Source organism: Acytostelium subglobosum (assembly GCF_000787575.1).
Source record: "Acytostelium subglobosum LB1 DNA, scaffold: scaffold33, whole genome shotgun sequence".
NCBI lineage: Eukaryota > Evosea > Eumycetozoa > Acytosteliales > Acytosteliaceae > Acytostelium > Acytostelium subglobosum.
In genome coordinates, this window is record NW_012236500.1 from 315,297 (window position 1) to 332,361 (window position 17,065).

General features: G+C 46.8%; 7 protein-coding genes across 7 annotated transcripts; 3 read left to right on the plus strand and 4 right to left on the minus strand.

Annotated features, from left to right (window-relative positions):
* Window positions 1–222: 222 nt before the first annotated feature.
* Window positions 223–6,378, plus strand: SAMD00019534_115970 (hypothetical protein; the record flags this gene model as incomplete). The annotated part of the gene is made up of 4 exons (XM_012893284.1): window positions 223–415; window positions 493–597; window positions 655–1,043; window positions 1,135–6,378. The coding sequence occupies 4 exons, from the start codon at window positions 223–225 to the stop codon at window positions 6,376–6,378; spliced, it is 5,931 nt and encodes a 1,976-aa protein (XP_012748738.1).
* A 285-nt stretch (window positions 6,379–6,663) lies between these two features.
* On the plus strand, window positions 6,664–7,790 carry SAMD00019534_115980 (hypothetical protein; the record flags this gene model as incomplete). The annotated part of the gene is made up of 2 exons (XM_012893285.1): window positions 6,664–7,037; window positions 7,154–7,790. Coding segments are annotated over 2 exons (1,011 nt in total), but the record flags the coding sequence as incomplete, so codon positions are not given.
* A 277-nt stretch (window positions 7,791–8,067) lies between these two features.
* Window positions 8,068–9,690, minus strand: SAMD00019534_115990 (hypothetical protein; the record flags this gene model as incomplete). Its single annotated transcript, XM_012893286.1, has 1 exon — window positions 8,068–9,690. The coding sequence occupies one exon, from the start codon at window positions 9,688–9,690 to the stop codon at window positions 8,068–8,070; it is 1,623 nt and encodes a 540-aa protein (XP_012748740.1).
* Window positions 9,691–11,375: 1,685 nt separating this feature from the next.
* SAMD00019534_116000 (hypothetical protein) lies at window positions 11,376–11,666 on the plus strand (the record flags this gene model as incomplete). Its single annotated transcript, XM_012893287.1, has 1 exon — window positions 11,376–11,666. A coding segment is annotated over one exon (291 nt), but the record flags the coding sequence as incomplete, so codon positions are not given.
* A 37-nt stretch (window positions 11,667–11,703) lies between these two features.
* SAMD00019534_116010 (hypothetical protein) lies at window positions 11,704–12,554 on the minus strand (the record flags this gene model as incomplete). The annotated part of the gene is made up of 2 exons (XM_012893288.1): window positions 11,704–12,149; window positions 12,245–12,554. The coding sequence occupies 2 exons, from the start codon at window positions 12,552–12,554 to the stop codon at window positions 11,704–11,706; spliced, it is 756 nt and encodes a 251-aa protein (XP_012748742.1).
* Window positions 12,555–12,663: 109 nt separating this feature from the next.
* SAMD00019534_116020 (hypothetical protein) lies at window positions 12,664–13,953 on the minus strand (the record flags this gene model as incomplete). The annotated part of the gene is made up of 6 exons (XM_012893289.1): window positions 12,664–12,681; window positions 12,766–12,927; window positions 13,013–13,108; window positions 13,195–13,221; window positions 13,431–13,822; window positions 13,890–13,953. The coding sequence occupies 6 exons, from the start codon at window positions 13,951–13,953 to the stop codon at window positions 12,664–12,666; spliced, it is 759 nt and encodes a 252-aa protein (XP_012748743.1).
* A 442-nt stretch (window positions 13,954–14,395) lies between these two features.
* Window positions 14,396–16,833, minus strand: SAMD00019534_116030 (hypothetical protein; the record flags this gene model as incomplete). The annotated part of the gene is made up of 3 exons (XM_012893290.1): window positions 14,396–14,676; window positions 14,749–15,149; window positions 15,221–16,833. The coding sequence occupies 3 exons, from the start codon at window positions 16,831–16,833 to the stop codon at window positions 14,396–14,398; spliced, it is 2,295 nt and encodes a 764-aa protein (XP_012748744.1).
* Window positions 16,834–17,065: the final 232 nt, after the last annotated feature.

Consider the following 17,065-nt stretch of genomic DNA (forward strand, 5'->3'; position numbering starts at 1 on the left):
TTGAGTTGAAGGATGAATTATCCTCAAGCATGCACAACCCTCGCGATGACCACGCACTGCAGACTTGGCACTTTTTTGAAGTTTGAACATCAAATTTGGTTTGAGGCGCCACTCGATCAATCATTCATTCGCTTTCATCTTATTACATAAACATACATATAGTAGTTAGTTGTATTAGTTGTTGTATATGTATATGTATTTATATATAGATATAGATAGATAATGACTGAAGTACAACAACAACAACAGAGTGTTATAACTCCTTGGAGTTGCTCATTCATGACAAGGGATGAGTTCAATCAGCTGTCACAACAACCTTTACAGATAGTCTCAAGGGCAGAGTTAAAGATCAAACAACTGCTACAACAGTTGGAGACTGTGTCTGCTAAGCAATCAGTTGATTCTACAAATGCTGGTGAGTACCTTCATTCATTCATTCAATCGATCATTCAATCAATCACTAACACATCACTCATTCAATCAATCAAACAGAACAACTATTCCAACAACTTGAGACCAACTATATCAACTGTAAAAAGGATTATGATACAATCAATCAAGATAATCAAAGGTTCAGAGATGAGATACAACAACTAAGTATGTGTTTGATCAATCGGTCCATTGATTGGCCCAGGGATACTAACATTTGAACAGGCCAAAAGAATGCTGAACTATTGGAGGAGTCACATAGGTTTAGACAGATGTCTATTGAGAAGGAGTCAAGAGCTAATACATTGGGCAAGCTGTATGATGAGTTGCATCAGGAGAAGGTGGGACTGCATAATATCATCGAGAGGAAACAGAGAGAGTTGGGCGAGGAGACCGACACTGTGAAGAAGTTGACCGAGCGTCTCAACGAGTCGATCCAGTCCAAGACCGAGCAGTCGTCCAAACTACTCACACTCGAGAACGAGAAGACATCCAACGAGTACCTCATCCGTCGTCTCAAGCAAGAGATCGATGAGCTCAAGACCCAGAACAAGCACATGGACGAAGTCTGTCGCAAGCACACCCAGTCCTACTACGTCGACCTCAAGGAGCTTGTAAGTTCGACTCGAGGACAGCATGGTGTCGCGGCCGAGGCGGGCAGGGACTAACACTCACTCACTCACTCAATGATCAATGATCAATCAGAAATCAAACCTCTCAGAGATGACTAGCAAGGCTGAGCAGCTGGCTGATGAGAACGCCAGAGTGAGGAAGCAGATGGCGTCACTGCAGGACAGAGAGGACGAGTATGAGAAGACGATTGAGACACATTTGCGCGAGATCAAGGCTATGAAGGATGAGCGCGCACAGAACCTGGCACAGTTTGAGCAGGAGTTGGAGATGCAGAAGCGTCTGGTCACGCTATACAAGGAGGGCCAGGAGGACGCCACCAAGAAGATCACCACCCTGCAGTCCCAGATCGACTCACTCAAGGAGGTCGACCGCAAGCTGCGCAAGGAACACGAGGATGCCTACAAGAAGATGGAGGACGCCTACGATTCGCTCGAGGAGAACTACCAGCGCGTGTGCAAGGAGTTTGATGAGTACAAGACTAGCAGCGACAATAACAACAACAACGCCGCAACACCCGATCTGTCGCAGATGGACGTGCCCGTGCTATCGGACCCCACCAAGCGCCGCATCCAAGAGGTCACCAGTCTGGGCAGCCGCGAGGATATGCGTCGCGAGCTGCTCGACATGGTCGTTCGCTACGACGACCTTGCCAAGATCACTCTCAATGAGCGCCGTCAGAAGCGCTTCCTACAGGACAACCTGGACCACGTCCTGCGCGAGGTCGAGAAGAAGGCCCCAATCATACACGAGAAGAACCGCGAGTTCCAGCGCCTGCTCAAGACTCAGGAGAAGCTGCTCAACACATACCAGGAGCTGCAGTCCGAGAAGGACACCCTCTCCCTCAAGGTGTCGACCATCACCACCGAGAATGTTAAGCTGAGACAAGAGGCCAACGACCTGCAAAAGCAGGTGCGCAACCTTCTCAAGGAGGCACTGGACAACAACAAGAGCGTGGCAGCAGTTCAGGCACAGTCGCCATCGCTCGTTCCCGAGCAGATGAGGCGCTCATCACTCTCGTCGTCGACACTCTCCACATCAGAGATCGATCAGATTATACCTGACTCATTGATCACATTCAACACGATCGAGGAGCTGCAGGTCAAGAACCAGGAGCTGCTGCGCAGCGTCAGACGACTCAGCCAAGAGATGGCCTCGCACAACCAGAATGACAAGAAGCTCGAGATGGCTATCCAGGAGCTCGAGATGCTGCGCTCGTCGCGCGAGCGACAGGCCGAAGCCATCCAATCGTTGGTCAAGCAGCGCGATCACTACAAGAACCTCTCGCAACAGTCTGGCCTGTACGCCAGCGACAACTCTATCTCATCGCCCGTCAAGACCATGTCGGCGTCGTCTCTCTTTGGCTCTGGCTCATCGCCATTTGGCAAGCAGTCGACTGGTGGTGCTTCCAAGTCCCCCAACCAGCAACAGCAACAACACATGTCCGCGTCGTACAACAGCGAGGAGGACAAGAAGGAGATTGATCGCCTGCAGAAATCACTCAGGGAGCTTCAGCACGAGTACGAGCAGTACACCGCCGACCGCAAGGCCAACGACAGAGACAATATGGCCAAGATCGACAAGCTCAAGGAGGAGAACACCTCGTTCAAGGTGAGCGTGGCGCAGGTGCAGGGTCAAAACAACCTGCTGGAGGAGCGCACCAAGATGCTGACGAGCACGTACGAGTCCCAGAAGAAGGACGTCGAGTCGTACCGCGAGAAGAACAACGAGTGCATGCAGATCATCGTCAAGCACCAAAAGACGCTGGAGGAGAACCGCACAACCATCTCGCATCTGCAAGAACAGACGCGCCTGCTCGAGACCAAGGTAGCCAACTTCAAGAGCGAGAATGAGATCATCAAGTCGTCGGAGCTGCGTCTCATCGAGAGCAACAAGTGGCTGTCAAACGAGAAGATCAACCTGGAGAACATACTCAACACGATCAACTCGATGAACCTCTCCAAGGAGGGCGCCGAGCAGGAGCTGCGTCGCAAGCTGGAGAACGACATCAACTCACAGGAGACCAGCCGTCTCGCGATGAAGAAGGAGCTCGACGACGAGCGCCAGGCGAACAAGGACAACACCCTCAATCAGAACCATCAGTTGAACGAGATGCGCGAGCGCGTCGAGAAGAAGGAGAAGGAGGTGACCGAGCTCAAGGAGAAGGTCCTCAAGTCCAAGATCGTCGATCAGACTCAGCAGCAGAGGATCACATCACTCGAGTCCCAACTCGCCAATGCCGAGGTGCGATTCAACGCACTGATCGAGAGGAGCCAGCATCAGGCCGCCGGTGCGCCCTCATCATCCAGCAACGCCGCTAGCCAGGAGGCGTCGTCCAACAACGCCGTGACCAGTCTGGACCTGTCGCTGGCGCGCTCCGAGATCGAGAGTCTCAAGGAGTCGCTCGAGCAGGAGAAGGACAACGTCATCCACTACAAGTCAATCGCAGTGTCCAGCGAGAGCGACCTGACCAAGCTAAAGGAGGAGAACACCAAGCTGCAGCTGGAGTTTGAGGAGAAGCTGAAGGAGGTCGTGGAGGCCAACGCCAGCCTGCAGGAGCAGCTCAAGGAACAGTCGGTCAAGATGGAGAAGTACGAGCAGTTCTCGTCCACTCACAAGCAGGACATCGACCTGATCGTCGCACAACGCGACAGCCTCACCACACAGAAGGACACTCTTCTTGCGACAATCAACACCTTGCAGGCGGCCCAAGAGCAGGCGGTCAAGGAGGCGTCGATCCAGTCAGAGATGGCCGAGCGAGCCACCAAGAATTACGAGCGCGAGCTCATGCTACACGCTGAGGACATCAAGATTCTGCCAGCACTGCGCAACGAGCTGCAGGAGGCCAAGCACATGATCAACTCGCTCACTTCCAAGATGGAGAGCAGCGTTGGCGCGTTCGAGGAGACACAACGCTCGTGGCTCGAGCAAGAGACCCTGCTCAAGGCACAGATCACCGAGTTTGAGGAGCGTATAAAGGACATGAAGCATCAGAACACGCTGCTCCAATCACAGATCGACACCATCTCGCAGCAGTCTTCCAAGATCGAGAGGATGACCGCGTTCATTGGCCAGGCACAGTCGGGCTCGATGGACAATACCGGCATGGACGAGAAGGAGAAGCTCATTGCCAATCTTCGCGAGCTTACACAGGTTCAGGCGCGCGAGCAAAAGATACTGGAGGTGCGCAACGAGTCGCTCACACAGGAGAACAGCCGTTTGCGCCAGACCACCCAACAGAACCAGCGCACGATCGAGACTCTCACACAGAAGCTGCAGGAGCAGCAAGACCATCTCAAGAACATTGTGTTTAGCGCACGCAAGCACGAGGAGGTCCTTAAGCAGCTCGACCAGATGAACCTGTTCCGCGAGAGCAACATCATGCTAAAGGAGGAGACTAACAAGCTGCAGGCTCAGCTCAAGATCGCCCATGCCAGTCACAAGGAGATGGAGGAGAAGCTGGTACCGCTCGTTCAGCAGACACGTTCATTGGAGCGCGAGAACCAGGTCCTCACCGGCGAGATTGAGGCACAGCGCATTGAGATTAGCAACTGGTCGACCAAGGTTGAGAAGCTGCTTCACAAGTATCAGAGCATCGACCCAGAGGTTCATCAGACACTGGTGGTCCAGCATGAGACACTCACCAAGGAGAACCAGAGCCACATCGAGCAGCTCGAGGAGGTGAAGAAGCATGCCAAGCACTGGAAGGATGAGGCCAAGAAGGCGCAGCTGGTCATCCAAACACAGAAGCACGAGAAGACCGATCTGGAGACGGCCAAGAAGACGTTGGAGGACTCCCTAAGCCAGCAGAGACTGCAACTCGAAGCCGCCCAGCAGACGCACGGCTCAGCCAACGAGACGTACGAGAAGAAGATTGAGGACCACAAGAAGAAGCAACAGAACCTTCTCAAGATGGTCAAGGAGTCAAAGGAGAAGAATGAGACGCTCACCAAGACACTGAGCGAGAAGGAGAAGTTGCTGAAGGAGGCCACCGATGCCAATGATATGATGAAGTCCAAGATGAAGGTGTATGAGATGCGCTCAAAGGCACCTGCCACAGCACAACCGGTATCGGCGCCTACATCCCCGTTGCCCACTCCAGAGAAGCAAGCGGCCGCGCCTGTGCCACCATCGACACCTGTGGCTGCACCAGCACTTCAGGGTGCTGTCGACTCTCAGCAGTCACCACAACAGCCACCAATCAGACGCCAGTTTAAGAAGCAGGCTGCCCCTGCAATGTCCACATTCTTGAACAAGGTAGCCCCCTCAATATTCGCAGCGGCCTCAACACCAGCAACACCCGCGCCATTGGCAGCAACACCTACACCTGCACCAGCAACACCTACACCAACACCATCCATTTTCTCCCCAACTCTATCGACAGCCTCGACCACTCCAGCACCTGCCATACCAGCTGTCTTTGTTCCAACACCATCCACAGTTCCAGCCACATCCATCACAAGCACAGCCACAACACAGATTGACTCGCCCGTCATGGCTACAGGTGGTGAGCAGCAAGCTGCTTTAGAAATGGACTCCACAAAGACTCAACAACAGCAACAACAACTTATTGTTGCCCCAACTTCAGAGACGGATCAGCATACTCTATCTCCACCACACACACCAATCAATGATCAATCGATGATTGATTCGCCATCACAGACAGAGGAACATATGTCCGAGTCAAAGGAGGACGAGGAGGGCAAGGACATGGGAGACGAGACCGGCGTCGACTCATCCTTTGACACAGAGGTGCAGACGACGCACGCTGTGAAGAAACAGAGACTCGATGTACACGACTCCCAGAACACATACTCTGACGATGAGGGTGGCATTGAGGAGGAGGAGAACATGGACGTTCCAAACGAGGTCATGGAGGACGAGGATGGAATTGTGCATGAGGAAGACATCACTTCATCGACAGACCTGACTACCAGCTCATCATCCAACGCTGATATTCCTGCACAATCAGAGACCACAACTACCACCACAACTACAACAACTTCATCATCATCATCTTCATCATTAGCAATGGCGCAAACACCATCAACACCATCAGCAGTACAACAACAACAACAACAAACTACAGATACACCATCGTCTACAGGCAAGAGAAAGCTCAATAGGAATACGATTGCCGGAGTAGTTCCAGCAATGCCCCAGTTTGTCAATATTACCAAGCAGCCACGCAAGAGCATCAAGAGCAATGCTGCGGCTACACCAGGCGCAGCGGCAACACCCGAATCGACACCAGGTGCCTCGCAGCCAGACACTCCAGCTGCACTGACAGACAATGCTACGACACCCGGCGGACAATAAAATAAAAAAGTGTGTGTGGGCCTCCACGTGGTCCCCTTTGGACCTTGGCCCCAAAATCTATTCACGATCGTGATCAACACTTTGTGGGGAGCTGTTTGAATATGTGTTGGGTGTTGATCGTATTTGTAGAGGCACGTGGCCCTCAATGTCATTCAATCAATCATTCAATCTCATTGCTTATATCTTTGGTTGTACATTGTTATACATACATAATCAAACATATAAATATATATTATAGGACAGGATAGGATAGGATAGGATAGGATAGGATAGGATAGGATAGGAATGGGGACAACAACCACAGTGATTCAGAGGATAAGACGAATAGTGGCAGACGAATGCGAACCTGGACTGTGGGACAAGATGGATCGAGACGCCAACGAATGTCCAATAGCATATATATTCAATTATTTGTTGACACAGATGACGGACGAGGGCGATAGAGACCTGATGGACGACACACCCTTGACAGGTGTATTCTACAATCCCCAAGGCATAAGACCAGCCATCAGCGTAGTCGACTATCTCAAACGTTTAGTTCAATATCTAGGTTGTAGCAAGAGCTGCTTCATCATTGCCCTAGTGTATCTCGATCGTTTGATCGTCGAGAAGAATTACATATTGAACTCACTCAATGTACATAGAATCATATTTGGATGGTATGTTTATTAATCGAGGATTGGCGGCAAATGACGGAAACACGGAAACACGGAAACACAAACAGCCACGCGGAAACACGGAAACACATTTTAGCTAACATGTTACCAACACTCAGCATACTTATATCAATCAAGTTTTGTGATGACTACTACTATCCGCACGATGTGTATAGTGTAGTTGGAGGATTAACTTTAGAAGAAGTGAATGGAATAGAGCGAAGATTGTTGGAAGACTTACAGTTTGATTTGTGTGTACATGAGGATGTGTTTACGCAATATCTCATTATGGATTTGAAGGGCTATCTGATGTCTGACATAATGAATCAGCAGGAGGAGCCAGAGGAGTCGGACGGCGAATCGGATTGCGAGTCAGATTCATCCAACGAGAGCAAACATGCAGCTGGCACAGTCGACGATCATACCAGCAGCAGTGTCGTGCCACAGGTCAATTTGCCACAACTGTCGCCACTTCCACAACAGGCCATCCCTCACACGTCAATGTCCAAGTCGTCGGCCACGCTTGACATCCCACCGCGTCCATTCAACAGGACCAAATCAAGGACACTATCAAACTCATTCGACATGGATACCATACTCAAGAAGAAGTTCCCTCAGCCTCTGTACATATCTCCACAACTCAAAGACCGGTATCGAAGGAACAGTTACAATCATTCTCTCATTTTGAACAAGTCATCATCACTATCTTCACAGTCATCGCCAGGCCACAATAACAACAACAATCTCAAAGATGTTTGATTACTAGTAATGAAATAATAGAGAAAGATAAGTGAATAAAAGGCGTCATCGCAAACTGTGCTACCATTAATCAATCAAACTGACCAATTCAGACATTGTCACCCTTGTATCAATTCCCATCGAAGGAAGTTCTCCGATTAATGTCTACAACGAAACAACCAACAACGTCCACATCTCAATCATCATATTCCCATTCATAACATCCACTGATTACTTGTTTATCAAGAAATGAATCATCACCATTTATTGTAAGCTCTTGTCCTTCTACTTGTTGTTAAGGTTGTTGGTCTGGAACTTGAAGAATTAAACTTGCTAGTTTACTGATCAGGGACACACTGTTTAACTCCAGCTGTAGATGAGAGAAGGATATATGTATCTGGCGCCATACAGTGGTGGTCGTTGGTTTCACGGTTGTAGAGACTGTGGTGCTTGCCACAGTTGACTGAGTTGACACTGTTGTTGTTGCCACAGTTGATGTTGGCTTGTTGGTGGTGCTTGCAACCGTGCTCATTGTGGTCGACTGGGTCGAGACAGTGGTGGAAGCAACGGTCGATGTAATTGGTGCAGTTACAGTTGCAGTAGCCGTAGCTGTGGTGGTAGCTGTGGCGGTAGATGAGGCAGTACCAGAGTTAGCACCAGTTGTGATGGTGGTCGTTGCTGAGGTGGTCTGCGTGATAGTTGAAGCAACTCCTGTAGTCGTGACTATAGTCGAGACTGTGGTCGAGGCACTTGTGGTTACTGGAGGGACCGAAGTGGTTACTGTTGTGGTAGCAGTGGTGGACTGAGTCATGGTCGATGCAGTGGTAGGGACCATTGTGGTCGCTGTGGTCGAAGCAACGGTAGAGGTTGGAATGCCAGAGGTTGGTGAGGCTACTGTTGACGGGACTTGAGCAACAGTCGAGGCAACAGAGGAAGCAGTCAATGCAGTTGTGGTAACTGTAGTTGTGGCCGTGATGGTGCTGGTAGGAGTGACGGTAGTTGAGGCAGTAGTGGTAACCGTAGAACTTGCTGATGAGGATGTTGGAGTTGCACTGATGCTGGCCGTTGTAGTCACAGTGGTAGTAGCCGATGTGGTCTGCGTGATGGTTGAGCCTGGACCTGTGGTCGTTACCGTTGTCGATGCAGTGGTAGACACTGTAGTGGAGGTTGGTGGACTACCAGTGGTGACAGTTGTGCTCACTGATGTGCTGGCAACAGTGGACTGAGTTGACACAGTAGTTGTTACAGTTGTTGAAGATGCCGGGGCCGTGGCAGTCGTCGTCACAGTTGTGGTCTGGGTGATCGTCGAAGCAGGTCCAGTTGTTGTGAAAGTTGTTGAGGCACTCGTGGTAGTCTGAGCACTCGTGGTCGACACTGTAGTACTGGCAACAGTGGACTGAGTGGAGACAGTAGTTGTGGCAAACGTAGAGGCTGTTGCGGTAGCAGTGGTCGTCACAGTTGTGCTCGCAACAGTGGACTGAGTGGAGACAGTAGTGGTGGCAAATGTAGAAGCAGTAGCAGATGTAATTGGGACACCTGTCGTTGTCACAGTTGTGCTGGCAACAGTCGATTGAGTGGAGACAGTAGTTGTGGCAAATGTAGAAGCAGTAGCAGTAGCAGTGGTAGTCACAGTTGTGCTAGCAACAGTGGACTGAGTGGACACGGATGTAGATGCGACGGTGGATGAAACACTTTGTCCCGATGTTACTGTTGTAGATGCCACAGTGGACTGAGTGGATACAATAGTAGAGACGGTAGTGGATACATCACCTGTCGACACAATACATATAGGATCACCCAAGTAGTTCAAAGTACATGCCGATGGATAAGGGCATTTCCTAAATGAACATTTGGGGAAGCACTTTGGCGGTAAGTTTGCCAAAGGTTGGCAACATAGTTGGCCACTTGGACATCCCATTGAACACGCATGTCCTTCATTGAACTGTGCACTTGTTACTATTTTTTGGTATTTTTAGGAATGATGATGGGTCAATATTACTTTATTGATGGAATTCAATAATTTTGGTGTTGTAGTTGTTGTTTAAAACAATAAAGAGTATTGGATGTAATCAAATATATAGATTTTGTTATTTATATATATAATAATATTTAATAAATTTATTCCTTTATGTTATTAATTATTAAAATATATGATTATTATTGTTGTTGTAATATGATTTGATTGAGGACCTCAATAAATAATCATCCGGTATACTATCCTGGTGTATTTCCACCCAGTTGTTATGTTGCAGTGAGTGGTGGATCACTACAGCATCCATTCATCGATCCAACATTCCTTCCATCCAAACCAATGGATTTCGCACAGGATGCATTAAACTCACCCCATTCAAGAGCACGTAGAGTAATTCATTCATTCATTTGGTATTCATTATTTACTTGTGTGGGCATTCAGTGATCAACTGAGCAAACAAAAATTCCAACCCACACTCTAAAAACCATCACAAACCCAACATACATACAAATTTGGAGTAGCTCCATAGTAGTTGAATATTCACCACAACTTGGGCAAAGCGATGAAGTGGTTGACTGAGCTGGAAGCTGGAAAGTGAGGAGATTGTCATCTGTATACATGATGATAAACATAATGTTTGAAGACCACGAATGTTCGTTTGATGAACTATTTGTACACAAATACCAAATTACATCTTGAGGTGAGGCCTTATTGAGTGGGTTGATGTTTTGGGCAATAGCGTATGATGGACAGTAACTCATTCTTCTTCGCATCACCTCACTCACTCGCTCAATCAATCAATCACAATCAATCCTAATAAATCAATCCCTCAAGTCAACTAGGTTACAATCACTACATAGAGTTTGGATTATATGGTAAATATTCTAATGGCTCCCCAAATCACCATATGAGTGGAGAAATGAAATTGTCCATACCTCAAACAGAATCACTTACTTTAGTGGCTAACGTGCCTTGGAATTACCATCCATTGCTAGAGTAGATATAACAAACCTTTCATCATGTGGTTGCTTTTCCAACATTATGCTAAATATTGGTCCAATAACCCATCATCCACCAACCATACCTACTATCTCATCTCTCTCAATCATTTTCAGGAATATCCCTGGATTGGCTCCAGGTCATGGATTAGTTATGAGTTAATATTTTGTATAATGGATGAGTATACAAGATAAAACTATAACAAATTGTATTTATAAAACTTTGATAATATTATCTAAATCAGGATTGAATTAATTAATTAATTTATGGGATATTCGACCTCAATTCAATTTGGAATGAGAAGAAATTAATTAATTATTAATTGTAATTAATAATTATTGTTGTATACTAGTAATGGTTCACATTCAAAAATTGTCAGATCACTTTTTGATGATCATCTAAGATTTATATTTAGTTAAATGTCAACTATCAATCATAGAACAACAACAGCATCAGCAGTTGGAAGAAAGGATGTCAAAGAAGTTGATGATCATCAATCACAATCAACATCAACATCAACATCAACATCAACATCAACATCAACATCAATAGCATCAAATGAACTTTTGTTGTATCCTTGCTATGCATGCTTCTGGTTGAACTTACTTGCTGGTACAGTGTGGTCGGTGATCATGCCAGATGAAGAATTGATATCATTGTACTCACTGGGCATTGCAGCACTCATTGCAATCTCATTCCTCTCATTGACGATCATTGTTGCATTGCCCGCCCTGTTCAAACGTCCCATCTATTTGCGATCACAGAACCGTGTGACACCTGAACATCGAGTGCTCATTGCTGATTACTTCATCTTTGCACTCCTGCCCAGTGTAGCAATCTTTATCATTGGTTCATCAATCATTCGAATGGCATCATTTGGTATTGACTATTTTACAATCGGAATCTATCCATCATTATCATCATGATGGAGTGTTGATCAATATACACATATATGGACTGTCAGTCCTTTATCTTTAACTTGTTTCCTGCTGCCCTGCCAATGGTAAAGAATACATTTCTCTCCTTCTTGTTCTCGGCTTGATCACCTCCTCCCCCTGCATTCGACTTGGATGATGGTTTGATTGGTGATGGTAGGGTCTTGGATGAGCCAGCTGGTAGTGACGAGAGTGATGATGATGATGAGTTGGGAGGTGGAGGGGGTGGCCTCAATGTAAGAAGGCCTGGTAGTACACTGGTGATCGAGGCTGAGGCTAAGGCAGAGGCCGAGTTGGTAGAGTCTGATAATGACCCATCATTACTATCAGCCAATGAACTATCCAGTGTCTTCTTCCAATCGACCCTGCTCATGGCGACTGTGTTCAACATTCGTTCCTTATTCTCTTGATTCAATAGCTGAACATAATAGCATGACTTCTCTGTGACCAACAATAGGCTGTTCATGAATCCTACGTGTGTGTGGTGGAATGGTTGGGGTGGGTGGAATGGTTCCAGTCAGTCGATGCTCTAACTCATCAATCAATCATTTCTGGAAGATAGATACCAAAGATGTCTGCAATGTCAATGACTTTGGTACTCTTGAGAAGTGAACAATCATTGATGGTCCACACAAGTTTGGAAGATGATGAGGATTGGAGGAGACTGGATAGTCCAGCCTTGGTAGGCTTGGCCTGTTTGGAGACCATGACGAAACAATCGTTGAATATATAGTATCCGTGATCCTTGCCACATTTGAACTCATCTGGAAACACTGTGTTGCTCTCCACTGTTGGTGACTGAGTCGATGACTTCTTCTTCTTCCTTCCCTTCATATACTTATGTACCCTCTTCAATATATCATCTTCATCCTTCATCGGATATATTGAATGTACAAATAGCTCTCCATTGAGATATAACTTGCGATTGGGTTCCAACACATTCTAGAGCATGGTGTAATGGTGATCATCTGTCAGTCAAATATGATCACTCATCATCAGTGCACTGATATATCTTGATCATATATCTTGATCATATATCTTGATCATATATCTTGATTGAGTGCACTGATATATCTTGATCACTTACCACTTTGTCAATTAGAGTCTCTTGGAACTCTTGCATCTTGCTAAGGTTCTCATCATCCCTCTTGGCCTCATTGATGAACTGAGTGACACTCTTGATTCCATTAATACAGAACTCAAGTATCTTGACATTCCTATGTCCTGGTGGTGTATTCTTTAACAACTCCTACAATGAATGAATGAATGATATCCTTCATCATCAGTTTGATGTACCAACTCATTGGCTAGATGATGTGCCCAAAAGTACGTACATTGAGCAATAATACATATCTTGGAAGTCGTTGGACTGGCATGATGAGTAAAGAACTCAGGTCTTGTCCATTACATTGAGGATCTGCTCTTGCTTTCTGGTTTGATTGATTGATTGATCGATTGATCGATTGGATGAATGAGTGGAATGTGATCCAGAGCAGAGTGACACATCAACACATACCTCGAGAAAGCTAGCCACTGATGATTTCTTTCGAAGTCGATTGAGTGTTTGGATTATCTTGTCATATGATACTATATAAAGACTATACATTGTGAAGTTGCTCCTCTGTCTCATCAAAGAATGTTAGATATATCAGGTCATGATGGGACTATCCCACTCAGAGGTTCCGCTCCACACACATGTGGCAGAGATGGTGTTGGGAACACTTGGATGGGCAGGTCCATAACATAACATACATGCTTGTTGAATATGTCTGTGAAGTCAATGGATGCCTCAAGTGAGACATGATTCTGATTCTTCTTCTTGTTGTTGTTGTTGATGATCTGCTTGGATTTGCCACTTCCACTTGCACCATCATCCATTGAAACCTGTGATGATTGAATGGCAGCATCCCATGAGAATGAGTTGTAACATATTGCCAACTCTTGGAAGAAGTCACGATGGAATGCAATGATGGGATCTATACTTGAGAACAACTCCTTGTGATTCTCTTTGCCAATCACATTACGTTTGAGCATCGGTTGACTGAACACCTCATCAATCACCGATAGATAGTTGGTATAAGTTCTCTCAGTCTTTACCAACTCTTCCAATATCTGCTCTCTCTTCTTGTTCTGTTGTTCCGATGCTTTGTTGTTGTTGTTGTTGGTGCGTTAGTCAGTCAGTGTCACACTCGACCAAGGACTCCAACTTACGACTTCCCGGCGTGCCACTTGTTCCCTCGCCCAAGCTACCAGTCTTGGTTGGTTGGTTTCCCATCCCTTATTATTTGATTGATTGATTATTTATATCTATGTACAGTTAGGGATGGGTACTTAAAGGCATAGGGATGAGGCCACTAAAGTACTACTTATGTGTTTTGGGAACAAGGACCATCAAGGCCTCAATCACAAAACAGAAAGATCTTGTGTGTTTTTGGGCCAAGGGCACCAAGGTGGGCTTCGTCCTACTTCTCGCGAGGTAACTACTGGTCGGGCCTGCCGACATCACAACCCGACAATGATTGAATGAACTTGCGCAACAACACAGACTTTTATTGCGACTTGTCAAAGAGGAGCATAAGAGAATGAGGAACGGGCATACTTGTTGGGAGGGTCAAAGTGATCGTACATTGGGAGGGCAAGGAGGGTCTTGTGTAGCTGCCACCCCCATCCTCATCATCATCGTCTTCATCATCGTCGTCATCATGGCCGACATCATATCATCGAGTGTAGGTGAAGCTCACTGTGTCGTTGGAGTACTGCTCACCGTCGTTGGTGACCTTGACAAGGACGGACGATCCACTCTTTACAGCCTCTGATCGCTCGGGTGCGTTACAAATGATTGTTCCCTTCTCGTAGAACTGCACAGATGTGCTCTCCATCGGACCAAACATCACTGCCAGATGATCGCCCTTTGAGAAGTTGGAGCCCAATACGACCATCCTCGTGTTGGGTGGTCCCTGCGCTGGTACAATCTCTGTGACTGATGGTGGCAATGGCACTGTTTGAATGATGATTGAGTGATTGTTAGTGACTATTTGATTGATTGATTGATCGGGGACAGGACACTTACCATCTTGTTTATCCGTTAAGTAAATGGTATGTGAAAAGACTTCGATGGGATCGGAGAGGACGAATGCGTTGGAGATGGTCTGGAAGTCGCTGCCAATGTATCGCTTCAAGACAAACTTGAGACGGAACAGTGTCCTCTGCTGCTGTGTCGTCGAGAGGATTTTCAGCTTCTTGAAGGGCGCAAAGATTCCATTGGCAATACGCGAGATCTTGTTGCCATCGAGGCATGTGGTCAGCTCCTGCTGATTATCGTTTCGGAGTAGTGATGCCTCTACGAAGAAATTGGAGAGGTTGGTGTTCTCCACGCCAGGTCCACAAAGCATCACCGAAGGGAATGGCTTCAGGATCCTCTGATACACCGTGCTTGATGGAGGTTGTCTGGAAATCTTTAAATAAAATGGACTGGTGTGAAGGAATGGAGGGAGAGTTAGTAAGAGTGTCAGAGGCTGGGATGATCAATCAATCAAACATACCAGTTTGTTGTGCTTGACGACGAAGCTAATATGGAGGACTCGGAAGTGTTGAGGACTGCTAGGGATCCATGTGTTTCATTCTTTACAACTAATTGATTGTTTGGTGACTTGCTACCAGACTGTTGCTGTTGAAGTTGTTGCTGTTGTAGCTGAAGTTGTTGTTGATGTTGCTGTTGTTGATTTTGTTGTTGATGTTGATCAAGTGGGGATAATGGGATACCAAACGATGCGGATAGATTGAGATTGAACAGAGGTGGAATGTTTGGAGAGAATTCGGACGATGGCGACGAGGTGTTGAGTGATTGATTCGAGGAGGGATGGCTAATGCTGACGGTCGGGACGCCAGTGTTTGGCTGCTGGTGCATCTGCAGCTCAAAGGGCTGCGCCAATGGCGGCGGGAAGCTGGTGGCAAGCAGCCTTTTCAGGTCGAGCACGGTGGACGACTCGAGCTGGAGGATAGCGAGCAGCACGGCCAACATCTTCTTGGACAGCACGATGAACCATGAGTGAAAGGAGAGCAGCTCGGGCAGCGCCAACGACATGGTGCCTGCGATAAAGTGCAGGATCTCGATGGGGATGTGTGCGTCGATCTGAAGCAGCTGCTGGTTGTTGAGATAGGTGGGCTGCGCGTTGTTGGTCAGCGCTGTGTTCATGCGCTTGAGTGTGTCAAAGTTGATGTGCTGCATGTACTCCTGGATGCGCAACAGGATGTTGAACTGGAACTGCGGCGATCCGGGCGGGATCATGTTGTTTGTCAGCTGGAAGAGTTGGGTGTATGATACATGGGCCAGCATGTTGGACAGCTCCTTGAAGTCCAGGAAGAGCTTGAAGGCGTGGTTGTTGGGCTCCTGCGCGTACGCCTGGAACGTAGCCGTGTTGATCTGGTCGATCAGCTTGGGCATGTCGCTGAACATCTTGGTGATCAAAGGGAACCTGAGCTCCTCGGACACGTGCGGCTGCAGCGAGCGGCTCAAAAAGAACAGATGCTGGAGCGATTCTTGCGAGAGGCTCTGTAATGACGCAAGCAGCTCCCTAAGCTCCGCCTGGATGTCCGTGCTTCCAAATAGGTTTGGATAGGCTGTGTTGTTCGTCGTCGTCGTCGACGTCGATTGTTGAAGGTATTGAGTCTTTGTTTGATTGATTAGTGTTGATTGTTGTTGCTGCTGTTGTTGTTGTTGTTGCTGTTGTAACATGTAGTTTTGTTGTTGTTGTGACTGCTGCTGTTGCTGCTGCTGCTGCTGTGTCGACATCATGCTTGGACTATGATGATGTTGTTGTGGCTGCTGCTGCTGTACTTGTTGTTGTGTGTTATATTGAAATGATGGTTGTTGTTGTTGTTGCTGCTGATGTTGGGATAGGACATTGGCAAAGATGTTGGAGTTGGACTGCTGCAACTGTTGTTGAAACGATTGAAATGAGCTGCATGTGCCACTCTCAAACGCATTGACAAAACCATTAAGATCGAGTGATTGTGACATGCGAAAGTTCATAAAGTCGGCGAATGAATTGATTGCTCCACCTGCTGCACCACCTGTTTGTTGTTGTTGTTGTTGTTGTTGTTGATGTTGTTGTTGTTGTGGTTGAGGTAATTGAAGAGCATTCGTGTCATCCATATCACCCATCATCGTATCATGATGATGTTGTTGATTGTTGTTATTCATTTTAAATGAATGTTTGGTTTGTTATATATTATAGTTTGTTTGTTTGTTTGATTAATTAATTAATTAAATATATTTATATTATATATATTATATTCAAAGTACATTGATTTGATCTTATATTATATGATCTGATTTGATTGATATGATATCACAACAGTGTCGTTTCGTGTAACACTCAGTAACA